The sequence below is a fragment of the Falco peregrinus genome, chromosome Z (genome assembly GCF_023634155.1).
Source record: "Falco peregrinus isolate bFalPer1 chromosome Z, bFalPer1.pri, whole genome shotgun sequence".
In the NCBI taxonomy this organism is placed as follows: domain Eukaryota; kingdom Metazoa; phylum Chordata; class Aves; order Falconiformes; family Falconidae; genus Falco; species Falco peregrinus.
Window position 1 is genome coordinate 19,662,961 of NC_073739.1, and position 14,967 is coordinate 19,677,927.

At 37.3% G+C, this 14,967-nt stretch overlaps 1 protein-coding gene across 1 annotated transcript in view; it reads left to right on the top strand.

Annotated features, from left to right (window-relative positions):
* PRR16 (proline rich 16) overlaps positions 1-14,967 on the top strand; it is a 165,448-nt gene that overhangs the window by 101,081 nt on the left and 49,400 nt on the right. Inside the window, 2 exon segments of the mRNA XM_005234957.4 lie at positions 7,183-7,395; positions 7,397-8,076. Of these exon segments, the coding sequence (XP_005235014.1) occupies positions 7,183-7,395; positions 7,397-7,942 (759 nt within the window). The 3' untranslated portion in view covers positions 7,943-8,076.

The following is a 14,967-nucleotide window of genomic DNA, read 5'->3' on the forward strand; positions in this document are numbered from 1 at the left end:
TAATTATTGCAAGTGAACAATTTCTTGTAGGATTAGAGATGCAATCATAAGATATTAGAGCTACAGACCTAGCATGTTTGACATTTCCTTACTTACAGACGAGTAGCCTCTTTGTGATGGCACTGATTGCTGTTTTGTTGTCAATAACATCATTCTTCTGGCTTGTTACATAGTTAATTTTTGTGCGTACGATGCAAAATATATCCCTGTCAAACTGCAAGTTTTCAGAATTGCTTCAAAAATAATGAAACTAAGACATTTTGACTACACTTATTTGTAATTAAATAATACCATGTAATTTTGTTTCTTTACACAGTATTTCTTTTAGTTCAAAGTAAGAAAGCAAATACCTGTGCTAGTGTCATGACTTGACTTGATTTTGCTTGATTTAAAATCAAGATCAGTGTCTGTCTGTAACTATTCATTTTCTAGAAAACTTCCAGCAAGCCGTTAAATCAAATCTCATAGCTGCACACTGCTGTGGTATATTACTAAACAGTAATACCACAGCTAAGTACCATTTCAGTTTTGCTTATGCAGCTTTGTTGATCAGTATTGGCCTGTACAGCAGTAAGTAATTTTTTAAAAAAATCTTACTCGTAAATCCATGTGAAAATTTGAAGAACATACAAACCAGTGAAAATGGCTGGACATCTTAGGAAAAAATTATTATTTGGAATTTTGTGAACTTGGAATTTTATGAATCTTTAAGAGTATATTGCTTTTATTTCTGAAAAGCGATTTGCTTGTTTATTCAAGAGTTGGAAGAAAGTACGACAGTTGTCTGTGGTGGATTGAGTGTAGCTAGTGGTTTAGATATTCACTGAACATCAGTACTTTACTGTCTTGCTTCCTGCTGCCTTTAAACAGGAGGAGAAACAAACCTGGTGAAACGGTTATTGTAAGGAGATAAAACTCTCAATAGATTACATGTGTTTGTGGGTATGTACCACATAGTCACACAAAAAGAAGCACTGTTAAAAGTGTTTGTGACTATTTGTAGATACTCTTTTCAGAGAAGTTTAGGGATACGTTAAGAAGTATAAGAAACTGGTACTTTCTGTGTCATGTTTTAGTCTTTATTATTCCCACATTAGATTCTTATAATGAGATCTTGACATCCAGGAAGAAATACAGAGTTTTGAGTATTAGTCTAATCACATTAGGATATTCACCTGTAGAAGTGCATTAGCAGAGGGGGTAAAAGCCAGACAAATGTTGTAAAGTATAACCCAAACCAATGGAAAAACTAGGCTAGCATAGGCTGGTTTTGATAACGACGACACATTTTCTTGGATGAGATTCTCAGTCACTTTAAACAAGGAAGGACTGCAGTTTGACCTCAGTGGAAAACCAGTACTTTATGCTAGCTCTGTATTTGTAAGTAATTTAATGTAAGAGTTTGATAATGTTGAGGCATAGGGGTAACTGCACAGTATCTTTGCATTGCAAGTTGTTTGAAACATCAATGTCTTCCTTTGGTTTTCCTTCCCCACCCCCCCACCCCCCCCCACCCCCCCCTTTATACTGGGTGTGGGTAATATCTATATCCTTTTGTCCTCCTTATTTTGATAGTACTGATTCATTCTCCATATGCCGATGGTTGCAGCACAGAATTTCTGAGTCTAAATTCACGTTGGTAAGGTTTTTTTTCAGTAGTACATAACCTGATCTTACCCCTGACAAGGAGCTTTACCCTTTCTCTAAGAGTTTCATAAGCTGTGCACTCCAGAGAGAGAGTAAAGTTGTCTCCAAATAGTAATCTTAACTCTCAATGTCCTTATGATTTTATCTTACAAATGTCACACAATTCATATTAATGTTTAGTCGTAGTGAGATGGGAATAAGATCTCATGTAATGTTACTATAGATCCTACATATTGTATAAATCTAAAAGTTATGTGTATAAGCTTCTGTAGGCAGTCTTTCTCACAAATGTTCCTAGAACTTTAGCCATTATCTCAAATATTTGTTCAGCTCCTTGTGAGATATGCTCTTACATGGCTGCCTTTTTTTCCCTAGTTTTCTTTACACTGTTCTTTTGCTCTCAGGAGTCATGTTTACAATATTCATCCATTCATACACTTTGTTTTCTTCAACTTGTATGCTGTATTGCTCGAGTGTATCCAGAGTGCAACCACTGCTTTATTTTTCACTCCCATTCTAAAATCCAGTGATCTTGCCTCATTGCCTACTCTTAGGAACTAGTACCGAACTACTACCTGGCAAGTTGTCAGCTTGAGGTAGTCCTTGGTTACTTCATGTTTGTTTTTCTTCTCCTGATGGCAGTATGTCAGCTCCTTTACAGGTACTGTATTTCATTTGTGTCCTCTCTGGAGTCTGGAGTTCTCACATTCACATGTCTTCTTTGATGAGTTACTAACATTTATTTTTTTTTTGTGTTGTTTTGTCATTTGTACTTCTTTGGTGGATACTATTAATAGCATTTATTTAGCAGAATATTAACAATGAAATTATCCAACAAAATTAAGCACAAATTTCAGGATTAACTACAGATCTATCATTTTCTCTTTGCTTCATTTTATTTTCATTCTTTATTTTTCTGTGTCTAATTCAAACCTGAATGCTCTTGAAGCAGAGAGAAATGTGTTATTTTGCCTGTCTGTAAAACATCTCAAGCATCCATGACATTCTCTGAAGATCTGGTTTTACTGGTATGAGGAAAGTACCCCTGATGACTTCTAACCATCTTTTCAATTATATATTTATACACTCTTCTAAAATTGAAATTATTAGTTTGAATATCTTGAGAAAACCTTTTGGAATTTGTATTTTTTAGAATAAAAATTAAATGTGTTTTAAAAGTTAGTGCATTGACAAGCAAGAACTGAACAGCAGTAGTACTCATTTGCTTTAGCAAAGATCTGTGATCTTCCTACATTGATACAACACTAATTTTTCCATTGAAGCTGTTCTTGTAGTTGGGTACTCAACAAGGAGGCAGCTTACGAGGTGAGTTAGTCAGCCCCTGTGAGATAAGTGATTTAGAAGCACTGGTGCACTTGAGTGCTTGACTGTTTCCTAACTGAGATGGTAGTAATTAATATTTTTTACTCAAATCTAGGTTTGATTGTCTACATAAAAATTTAAAAGAACAAGAAAAGACAAAATAATTGTGAGTCATAACTCTTAATTCTACTTTTGTTGATTTTATTGGGTTTTGGTGTGTTGGGTTTTTTTTTGTAAACTGCTGTTAGCTAATTTTGGTTTTTAAACTGTTTTCAGTGTAGGTAGAAATGAGGTTTAAATTATGTCATTTGATGGCTAGTTCTAAATGGTGATTGTAAATTCTTATGTACATGTTCTAGAGATGCTGTTCACCTGTCTTGTTTGAGCATTACTGGAAAGAGGCTTGCGTGTCTGCATAATAAATTAAAAGGACAAGAAAATAGAAAATAATTTGCAATCAGTAAACTGGATGTGAGGGATAAATGTAATATCTACATTAAACCTTGCTTTATCCAGAGAATTGGTTTTTCTCCTCATTGTGTGGTAAAGATACCCAGTTGTAAAATAAATAAATAAATAAATGTCTAACCAAAAAAACCCACCATCTAAAAGCTCCACGCATACTTCTAAGGATAAAGTGATGCTATAAGCAGAGATTTGCCTTGTCAAACGGTGTAGATTTCAGGATAAAATATTTTGGTCTGAACATGTGTTAACAGACTGACTAATTTCTTGGGATCATCTAGAGAATCCCACTCCATCCCCGCAGGGCACCTAATATTGTCCAATAACAACCCAGAAAGGGGGCAGGAATAAGCTGACATCCTAGTTCATTCAGGAGTGTCACACCGGATCCGATAGAGCTTGAAGCCTCAGCATATTGCTGGGGGGGAGAAGTGGGCATCTCTGCAGAGCTCAAATCTGATTAATGGCTAAAGAGCTCCTCAGGCTATAAAAGGATATCTCCCCCATGCTTGTACATGTGAATCAAGTCCTGTTTTATACCAGGACTGAAAAATGGGCAGATACTGTACAACTAGAGCAGCTTTTTGTCTTTCTTACTTCCATAGGAAGTGTGTTGTGAAATGGAGGCTATTGTTTTCAACCTGCTTTTTTTCTTCTTTTTTTTTTTTTTTTTTTAAACTCAGGTTCACTGTGTTAATCATTGGTTCTCTGTTACTTTTTCATCTAATTTGATTTTTTTCTTCTGGGACAAAAAAGAGCAAAAGAAGATAACAGTAAACGGAATCACAACTTGAGGTGGGAATGAATCCAGACAGTTAAATTGTGTTGTTATGTCACACCCATTTTGTGCTGGTTTTATATTTTACAAATGGATAAGTGACAAAAAAATTCTGATGTGTACTACACATTTGCCCAGAGGGCAAGAGATAGTAGTCATTTAAATTCGAGGACAGTTCATAACAGACTTTCCAGTTACTCTTGAGAAAATTTTTGCACTGTCAGAACAGTTTGAATGGATGCAAATATTCTCACCACAAGGGTCTGCCATTTTATGACATGTGTGCTGCATAATTACAGCTATATCCTCATAGCACCAGTGGAATACCACCTCTAATGTATCCATCTCAAAATAAGGTTTTGTTTCTCTTGAATTATATTGTATGAAATAGCTTTACTTTGTAAGTGTGGAACAGGGATGATCTTTGTTGCATACGAGGCCTAAAGCAAAGCCACCATTTGTGACTGGTTCTGCAGGAAGAAAAAAATACACAAAATTATTAGAATTTTGACTGCCTTAAAAAAGCATTAAAATGCATTTTTGTTACTTTGTTTTCGTTTTTATTGGGAATTTGATATTGGAAATTGTGAGTGACTTTTATTAAGGTAAGGAAAATTTATTATGTTGTTTGCGTAATCTCCATGAGATTTATCCAATAGCCAGTTGTGCAATAACTGTGTCGGTGGTGTGTGACTTTCTTTTTCCTCGTATGTGCCATGTTAGTTTCTAAGGTTCTGTATCCTTCGATAAGGGCTATCACGGTAGGAGACAGAAGAATACAAATACTATGTTTTGTTGGAATAAGACAGTTGCAAAAGAAACCAATTTTTGTTCTTGGCTTTTTAATACAGCTTTTATTAAACAATGTGAAGCAACTAAATATTATAATTTAGTATTATCTGATACTGTAGTATAGGCCAATGTACTGTCACCTGTACAAGCTATGCAGTGCTCCTGTGTTGAACATCCTTACGGATATGTTTTTCCTTTCTCTCTTGCATGCAGCTGTTTAATGGCTTTTTTTGTTCCTTTTCTTGCCAAGGAGATTCTTTGGCTTATGTTGCATCAATCCATTCTGTAATTGTTACAGTTTATTAAAAGACTACATACTGGATTTTAGGAGAGAATTCAGTAGTGTATTTAGCCTGAAATGCAACATGGTATTGGACTTTGAATAGTGAATAAACGAGTGGTTGTTTTGGTCTTTGAGAGAAAAAGTAATGTAAATTTTTTTCAAAGGTGTTTGAAAGCTCTCTTTCTGAATCATTGCTATCTGCATGTCTGCAGCTTTTAGGAGGAAGGCACTGAACTGAATGGGTGCATATGTATCGTTATGAGTTTTATATTACACAACTCTTAGCTATAGTATGAGCAGTGAAAGTTAAAGTGCTCATACATTCTGTGGTGCTTTGCTTTCATTATTCACTGTTTACCACTGGGCGTGTGAGCGAGTTACTAGAGTGACTGAATAAAGAGTCGCTGCCTTCAGTAATTACTTTTTTCATAGTTAACATGTGGTTTACACTCCTCTAAAACAGGTGTACTTTGAAATCAGTATAATTTGGACCAAATTATTGAAAGCAGGAACTAGAAATTAAAGCCTTAAAAGGGTAAGAGGGATTGACTCAGTGGTGCAACTGGGGGCATCTAGTTTCATTTCAGATACACGCAGATGCCCCCTCCAGCTCTCCTTCCAGAATGTCACAGATCTCCTCTAAGGACCCAAGCAATGGCACAAGCTCTTTATTCATGCACCAAAGTTTGCTAGTACACTTCAGCCACTAATTACTTTATGTATCTCTTGTGAGGATGTAAAAAAAGATCAATTTTTAATGTGTGCTTACGTCCTGTGATGTGTGTTGTAGTTACTATAGGTTATAATTACAGTTGTTCAGCAAAATGCAGTTTTCAGGAAGGACTTTTAATTGCTCTGTGACAAACTTTCACTACCCACAAAAGACATCATCAGTTGCCTGTCCTATAAAAAATTGGGTAGAAGAAGGGAGTCTGGAAGGCTAGAAGAGATCAAACGTAGAATCTACAGACAGAAGTATGAGAGGTAGAGGAAATCTTAGAATGGAGTGCATAAGTTAATAAGTGCTTGTAACTTTGGAGACAAAGCTACTTCTCTTTTCTTGCAGCAAATGCTATTTCAGGATTGCTTCAGAGGATTTCAGATCTTAAGGAAAATATTCATAAAGGGAGATAATGCAGTCTAATACAAGAGGGAAGTTGCTGCTTTCTACCTTATTTATATTAAAAAAAATGTCAGGAAAGAATGTACCAAGCTTATGATTGTAGATGTATAATGTCACCTGTACAGACATGCACACTTAAATCTAGACTGTGTGAAAGGTCAGAGCTGAAAGAAACTCTATGGAAAGGTTTAGATTCAGAAGCTTTCATGTAGAAGCTAAAGTTAAATAGTTCAGTCTCCTCCTGCGCTGGAAGGCAAAGCATAATATTGGAGGATTAGAGTGCACTCACAATGATACTGCCAAGTAAATCCTAGAGGGAAGGAAACGGAATTTCATTCCAGAGTGTTTCCAGTTAGGTTTCTTTTGTATTCAGGTGATAAGCTGGTGAACAAGCCAACTCTCCTTCTTCTCCTTCTCCTTCTTCTCCTTCTTCTCCTTCTTCTCCTTCTTCTCCTTCTTCTCCTTCTTCTCCTTCTTCTCCTTCTTCTCCTTCTTCTTCTTCTTCTTCTTCTTCCTCTTCTTCTTCTTCCTCTTCTTCTTCTTCTTCCTCTTCTTTCTCTTCATTTTCTTCTTCATCTTCTTTTTGTTATTGTTAATGTTGTTATTATTATCATCATCATCATGTTGGCAAGAAAAAACAGATAATGGTCAAAAATGTGTGGATGCTTCAGTTCTGGGAAGGACAAAACTGATAGTGAAGAGTTCTTTTGTTTTTCTGTGCCTTCACTGAGACAAGCTTTTCTCACCATTTTCACTCTGGCTGTTGCGCAGGTGGTTGACCAGATTGACACACTGACATCTGACCTGCAGCTGGAGGATGAGATGACAGACAGTTCCAAAACGGACACGCTGAACAGCAGCTCCAGCAGTGCAACAGCTTCCAGCTTGGAGAAAGTCAAAGTGCGGGGCAGCGCACCGCTCATCAAGCCACCCGCACACCCCTCGGCTATCCTCACTGTGTTGCGGAAGCCAAATCCGCCCCCGCCCCCCCCCGCGACTGACACCTGTCAAGTGTGACGAGCCTCTGAGGCTGCCTCCTTCAGCCAACCCTGTCAAGACTAATGGTACCCTGCTGCGAAACGGGGGCTTGCCAGTGGGGCCCAACCGCACCCCAAATGGAGATATATGCTGTATACCAAACAGTAATTTGGAGAAAGTTGCGATGCAGCCTCTGATGCACAGACCTGAGAAAGAGCGGGGTCCTCAGCCAGGAGCCAGGGAACGGGTACGATTTAGTGAAAAAGTGCAGTACCACGGCTATTGTCCTGACTGTGATGTTCGGTATAACATTAAAAACAGGGAGGTGCACTTGCACAGTGAGCCTTCCCGCGCTGTGGGAAAGCTGTCGCATCAGTGCCCTCCTCTGCCGCCTCCACCACCTCCACTGCCTCCGTTTCCTCTGGAAAATGGAGGATTGGGGATAAGTACTAGTAATAGCTTTCCTCCTCCAAGACCTGCGACTGTGCCTCCACAAACAGCACCAAAACCCCAGAAGACCATCTTGAGGAAGTCAACCACTACAACAGTGTGATGTATGCCACTTGAAACAACTCTGTTTTTTCCTATATATAAAAATAAATAGGTAATGAGCACTTTCTACTTGAGCAATAAAAAGACCCAATGCATTACTCCCTGTGTCCAGTGAAGTGGCATAAAAATCACATGGTAAGTACAAAGAGGAATGCTTGTTGATCTTACTTGTACTCACCAAAAAATGTCATTATGGCAAAGAATGCTGAAAAAATGTTCATGCTTTAGTTCATAGGTTGCAGACATCTATTGCACTTTAGTATCTTTAGCATAGTTTAAAAGACAATGAAAAGAAAAGTTCAGTCTGAAAATACTGAGTGGTGATTTGTGGTAGATGTCGGTCTATCTGATATAAGGGAATAACTGTTGCTCCCAGGTTTTGGGAAACTTCCTATTCCTAGCAGGTACCTTTCAAAATGTCATTTGACAAAGCAAAGTGGAGGACCGGATAACAGCTTTTGACTGAATTCCAGCAAATGCATTTTTCTCTGTCTGACTGCTTGAGCAAAGGCATTGTGTGTGGAGTGGTGCAATAGGAGGTAATCATCAGACTTTCAGGCAGCTTGATCTTTGGTGGTGAAGTAAATAAAAAAAAATGAAAGGTATGTTGACATGTCTTTGGAAAACTGAATTATCCTGCATTTTGGTTCTTACTTGCTCAAAGTGCCACAGCCAAGGTGAAGTAACAGTTTTCAGATGAGCAGGGATAGACCCATTCAGTTTGCCCCCTATTTCCACTGCTCCGTTTGCAAAATGGTAGTAATATTTTATCTCACATCTGATGGCAGTAGATTAAACCAATAAAGTGCAGTCCAGCGTTTTTCATAAAGCCTTTGTCTGGTGCAAATCTCTTTTAGAAGGCAAAGAAAATTTTGCCTAAGGCCTTCAGGGACATCCACTTAATTCATGTAAAGAGCTTTGAAGTTGAATAGCTCTGTACAATTACGAAGCATTAACATGCAAAACAAGATATTGTACATGTTATCACATTTTGATGGTGAACCCAATTAATATTCTTACTAGTTGAAACAAAGTCCTCAGTGGTTTTAATTATTTCATGAAAGAACATTCTTTTATTCTCACAAAGAGAATTGTTGGGACCTAGAGGTAAAAAACATCATATCAGGGAAGAAAATCTGACAATAAATCTGTTATTTACAAAAGTTGTGCCAAATTAATCTCAAATGGCCCAACAGCAGATGCTGTATAAAAGCAGTATGCTTTTGAGCTGAAATGTGAAACACACTCCATGGCAAGAGACAAACTAGACGAAACAGATTCTTAATTTAAATTTCCATTTACATGCAATAATAGCTATTAAACTGAAAATGAATCTTCAAGTTGTTTCCCTGTATATACACTATGGTACATTTTTAGTATTTAATTTAGTGAAATAATAAGAATAATCATAACAAAAATTCTAACAGATAGCTGCCCTTTGAAAAACTGTGCAGTAAACAAAGATTGTGGTTTTTGCAAATACACATACAGGGTCTAAGGCTTTGTGTTGTATTCCCTGCATAAAAGTGACAAAACAAGAAAGTAGTTCTAAATGTTTCATCATGTTTTACTGATGTGCTTTTCATGATGCACTTTACATTTTGTATTGTTTGAGTATACTTAACCTCATGTTATCAGTTGCCAAGTGAAGTCCTAGCACTTGCAGCAGGAGGCAGTAACTCATTCGGCATGCATACATGATCTTTGCTGCTGGAATGGAGTTTCTGTCAGGTGGATTCTGCTCAGACCTGGGACTCCACAGCACCTCCCTTGCTTACACATTGAGATTAACATTTTAAGTCACTGGGACAATGTGTGGACATATCCACACTGCATATCTACATTTTTTTCTTTTGAAAAGAAAACTTTTGCTGTCTCTTTGACTTTATTGCTGCTGCGGAGATCATATACCAACTGTTATAAGCTAGTTTATTTTTTTCCTTATTAAAAAAGCTACTGCATACAAGAAAATATGGGATAATGCAAATCAAACTGCATATTTTATAGGAAATATTTGTGTTTAATCTTAAATTAAAGGAAATTACACAAAATAATTTTAGGGGAGAGGGTCTTCTGTACATGTCTTACTTCACTTGGCTCAATTTTTCCAATATAAACTCATCTCTGAGAGCAGAGCACAGTATTTCTCCTCTGGATTCGGTCTCTGGGCTTGCTGGTGTCTCATGAACATGTTAGTACCTCCAAAGTAGATGCTGTACTCTGTGGCTGTGTATTGATATACATGTGAATTTCAGTTTCATTGCAGTGTTAAGTTTACAGTTCTCAGCTCTGGAAAGTTCTAAGTGGCATCTGATTTTCAGCATTTCATGTTCAGTTTTGGTATCCAACATCTTCCGTCTCACACTTTGTCTTCTCTTTCAGAGACACACTCTTGTCTCTTTCCCCATGCCTCCTGATCACCCTTTCACAAACTGCTGCCCTTCTTTGTGCATTTTCATGGGTGAAAAGGTGCTGTGGTATAAAAACAAAAGATGCAGCTTTTCAAATGCAATGCTGCTTTTGGCCAGAAAGCCAGTTGCCAAATGTGAAGGAACTGCATTGTTCTTCTGCAAAGTTTGCTAACTCAGGCTTTCTTTAATGCACCAAAGTGTTCCAGGGTCTCTGTTAAATCATACTATGAACAGTGAATCAATTCTCCTGTTTTAATGAGAATGTCTCTGGCCTGTGTCCGATTAGAAGGTATTTTTATAACCTTGTTATAAAAATAATTCACATTATTAGCATGACAAGAATAAAACTCAATTTAAAACAGGGAAATCTGCAATGCATGGGAAACAATTAACTTTAAGCTTTGGAGCACTGTCTGGAAAATTCTAATAAAAATGGCATAAGAAAGACTGCAATACTGTATTCAGCCAGCAGTGTTTTTTACATTTATATTAGGAATGCAGCCTCAGTGAAGCTTTTCTGAACGCCTATAACACAGCACGTTTCACACCTTACTGAGGAAAACATAATCAACTAACCAGAACAGGACAGGAGTTGTCTGCCTTTGAAATATAAGTGTAGTATATTTCTGATTGTATTTAGTCTTTTGCAAAGATGTTAATACCTGAAAAACTGGAAGGCCAGTAACAGTACTCAGAGCTTTAACTCAACATTTGCCATCATTTCAGTTTTAATTCCCCAGAGGTATTTTAAAGTCTGAATTGTCCAGATCTAGACTTCTCAAATGTAGAAGGAGAAGGTGGTTTCTTTCAATTTAATGAAGGGCACAAGCTTAGGAATTGGATGCTTTGTAGGAAATGAACACAAGGAGAGTAACATCCCGTAAGAGTCCTTTTTAAGGACATAAGGTAAGAAACTTCAAAAAGATAATGGGTCTTTTTATCACCTAGTAAAAGTCATCCTTCTGTCTTGTCTTCTGGAGTTGTCACACCTTTCATCACATCATCCATTGTTCATAGGAACAGGAAGATTCCAAATCTTCATCCTCCTTTTTTATTATTAATTCAATATTTTACTTAAAATGTTATGTGAAGTAAGTGCAGTAGATTACAACTCTTGTTAACTTCCTTCATATAAGCTGATTACTGGTTTTGAAGTAAACAGAGTGCAATATGAATTCTCTAATTACCAGAGAGGGTTGTGTATGCTCTCTGGACCTGCTGAGATCTCTTTACTTCCATGTTCTAATTATGGCTTTCCTTTCAGTGATACCACAAACAGTAATTTTACATGTGGAGATAACATCATGCTATGGTTGCTACATCACTTGACTGATTTACTCTTAAAGTAGGCATGAGTATTGGGTGCATATTTTTACAGAGGCAGCGTTTCTCATTCATGGTTTGTGTATATTCTGTGAGCCATGCTTTTTCAGGGGTATGCATGTGTGCGGTGTGTGTGTGTGTAGAAGCAAAATACCTTATCTGCTGTTCAAACTAGTAACAATAATGAAAGCGTCATGCTTAAAGCTGCAGTAAGGTATGTAAGTGAGGTATGTGCAAAGGCATGCAGTAGATCAAATGTCTATGGTAAACCATTGTAAGCACAATATTTAGAATGCTTAATCTGAAAAATACTTGGCATCTATTGAATAACCACTTTGTATTTTGCAGGGCGATATGTGATATATAGCATGCAACAGCTACACTCTGCAGCCTAGCGTTTCTGAATCTGTTAGCACAGACCATGCAGTTCATAATGGAAGCAGCAGCAGCAGCACTGGTGTTACTGGCTCAGCATGCTGCAGCACAGTGCATACAAACTGCAGTTCAGCCTCATCTTTGTTTGCTGATGGCTTTTAAATGAAAAAAACTAGCAAGGGTTTTCTCTAACTGTCCTGTTTTGTGGTGGAGAAGAGCCCAAGAGCCCAAGTCTCTTCATCAGTCATAATTTTGCCAAGTTACCTGTAGTAGAACATCTTGGTGTAACTCTGGGGAGCACATGCAAGTGCTCCCCAGAGCACTTTCATTTCTGATCTTAAACAATTTGACATCTGACTACCTCAAGTTGTTCAAAGACCTCTCCTGCTAGCTCGCACTGGAACTGCTGAGATAAGTGGACTTGACTGGGTATCCTGCTGCAAGAGAGCAGCCCGTGCTTTGGTCAGCCTGTGCAAGTGTGCTACTTTTCTCTGTTTTTTCATGTTTGTTCATGCATGGCAAAGTTCCCATGTTGCTACGTTGTTGGAGGCTTTTGTTAAGAAACTGCATCATGCACTGTACCCATCAGCTGGGCTGGTGCATTTCAGTGGTGCAGGCAGGTGGGGCCACAGCTGTATTTAGTTTACCCAGTCTTTGTGATGCTGAATCTCTGGAAATGTTGAGGGAGAGTTTTCTTATTGATAATATAATCGGTCTCCTGTCAGGTTATAAAAATAAGTTGAGAACCTCTTCTACAAGTATGGCCAAGAGGAACTAGAACCTTCTGTATCTTGCAGGACTGTTTTAGTTATTGCAGGACTATGTGTCTTTTATGGTATGAAAATGTGGTTTAGAGATAGATGAGAAAAAACTTGGGTCTGATCCAGTAAAAGAAGTAGAATGTAAATTGCACCCAACAGCAGCGCTTCAGACAGTGAGTAAGACCAGGACCATTCTGCTGCCTTGCTTGGGGAAGATAAAGAGCAGAGCTCCAGAAGTTGCTGTAGCTTCTCCTCAAGAGAAGAGGTTTTTTCATCATCCTGAAATATTTGATGTATATACTAAGACTCTTTAAGGATCTGAGCAGTCTGCCTCACTGTTGGTTGTAAACTAGGAATAATAATAATTTATAATAATAATAAATTATATTTTTATAAGAGCTTTCTGATCTCAGATCTGTCCCTTCATGTTGTTTGCCTGATCTTTTGACTGACTTGTTTTGCAATCTTGCATGCAATAATGTGGCAAAAAATGTACATAAGAAGGGAAAGGTAAAAGGTAAATTATGGGGGGTGGGGGGAAAGGAGCTTTAAACAAATATGTTGTGTATTCAGTGACTACTTCAATCTCAGAGTTTCTTTTTCTTTTAAGTAGCATTATTACCATTATTTTAAACTTAATGTTGAATCACTTTAAGATAAGAGGGCAAGAAAAAAGCCTGTCAGTGGCAGAATTTTTCACAGAAGTTTTTATTTCCTTCCCAGTTCAATGTTGACTTTGCTAAGTAAAAGTTTTTAATTCATGCTGGTCTCCTTCCTGGATAAATTAGTATGTGAAAACCAGAAGACGATGATAATATCGTTTTGTAAGAATCTCTAATCCCTACATAATGCTTTAATTTTCATTTTTTTGCCTATACAGTGATGATTGTGTACTGGAGCTACAAATTATGTTATCTTCTGTCACCAAGGAGTCACTAACATACTTTAATTTTGACGGATGACTGTTTCACAATTGCAGTTTCACAATTTCAACATGATTATGTTTCAACTTTATAATGTTAATTTTGGTCTTCAGACCCATGTGAGACAAAACATTGTGTTTAGCAGTCATTAAGATGAACTACAGTCAACACCAGTGGAAGCTGACTTTTTGAACCAAAGCCAGTGTACTGTCCTCACACCCACTGCAAAAGGATTGATTGCAGAATCTTTGTGGTGCTACATAAAAAGCTGTTTGTTTGTATGTTCCAGTTTCTTCCTTGTTTATAAAAAAGATTCCACAGTGACATCTGCTTTTGTAAATGTTAGATTTGCAAATATTTTGTATTAAGAAATACTAATTCATTGAAGATAATAGAAAACAAAAGAGAAACCTCACTGATTCACATAAGATCATGTATGTACGCTTATGAGAAAACTATAGCAGTAATTTATCAACAGTGTATAACAAAAAATATAGGAAGAAAGGCACTTATGCTACTACATAGTAATTGTTACAGATGAAAAGGCACTTCATTTGCATTGGACAGCAATACATCTGTCTGTACTGATGAAATGTATGAAGGAAATGGGCTGGAGACAACTTCTAAGTTTGTCCATATCTGTGTGGATCAGCTTCGTCAGACTGTGTGGTTAAACCAGTCCAGCTGAATCAGTACCAAAAAATGAACAGATAAGTGATTTTTGTTTTGCTTGCTTTCCTTTTATTTTGGTTACAAGACAGTATGGGCCTTTCTGTATCTGTAACAGAGGGTTATGGGTTTTTATTTGTTTAAAGCATGGGGCATGCATATGCTTTTCAAATGAGTGTAGCACAGTGGGAGTAGTGGGCATAGCACAAGCAGAATCAGAAATAATAAAGCCAGACCATTCTGTCCATGCAGGAAACAGCAAAATAGACCTGTATTTGAAAACTGCCTCCATTTACTCCAGAAGTTTTAAAGTACAGAGGTTTTGAAGAGTGTTCATAAATATGTCTGCTGATACCTTAACTTCTACTACATTACCTAGACAGAAAAGTATTTGTAATGCTTCTCTCTTTTTAGCTCACTGACTACATAAAGAAATAAAAGTAACTTTTGCTATTCAGGATATAACTGAAAAATAAGGGTGATAGCCTCATTGAAAGTAGGTTCCTGTGCTAGAAGTGAAGGTAGAGAAATAATATAGAAAGCTAAGTGGTGTTCAACAGAACT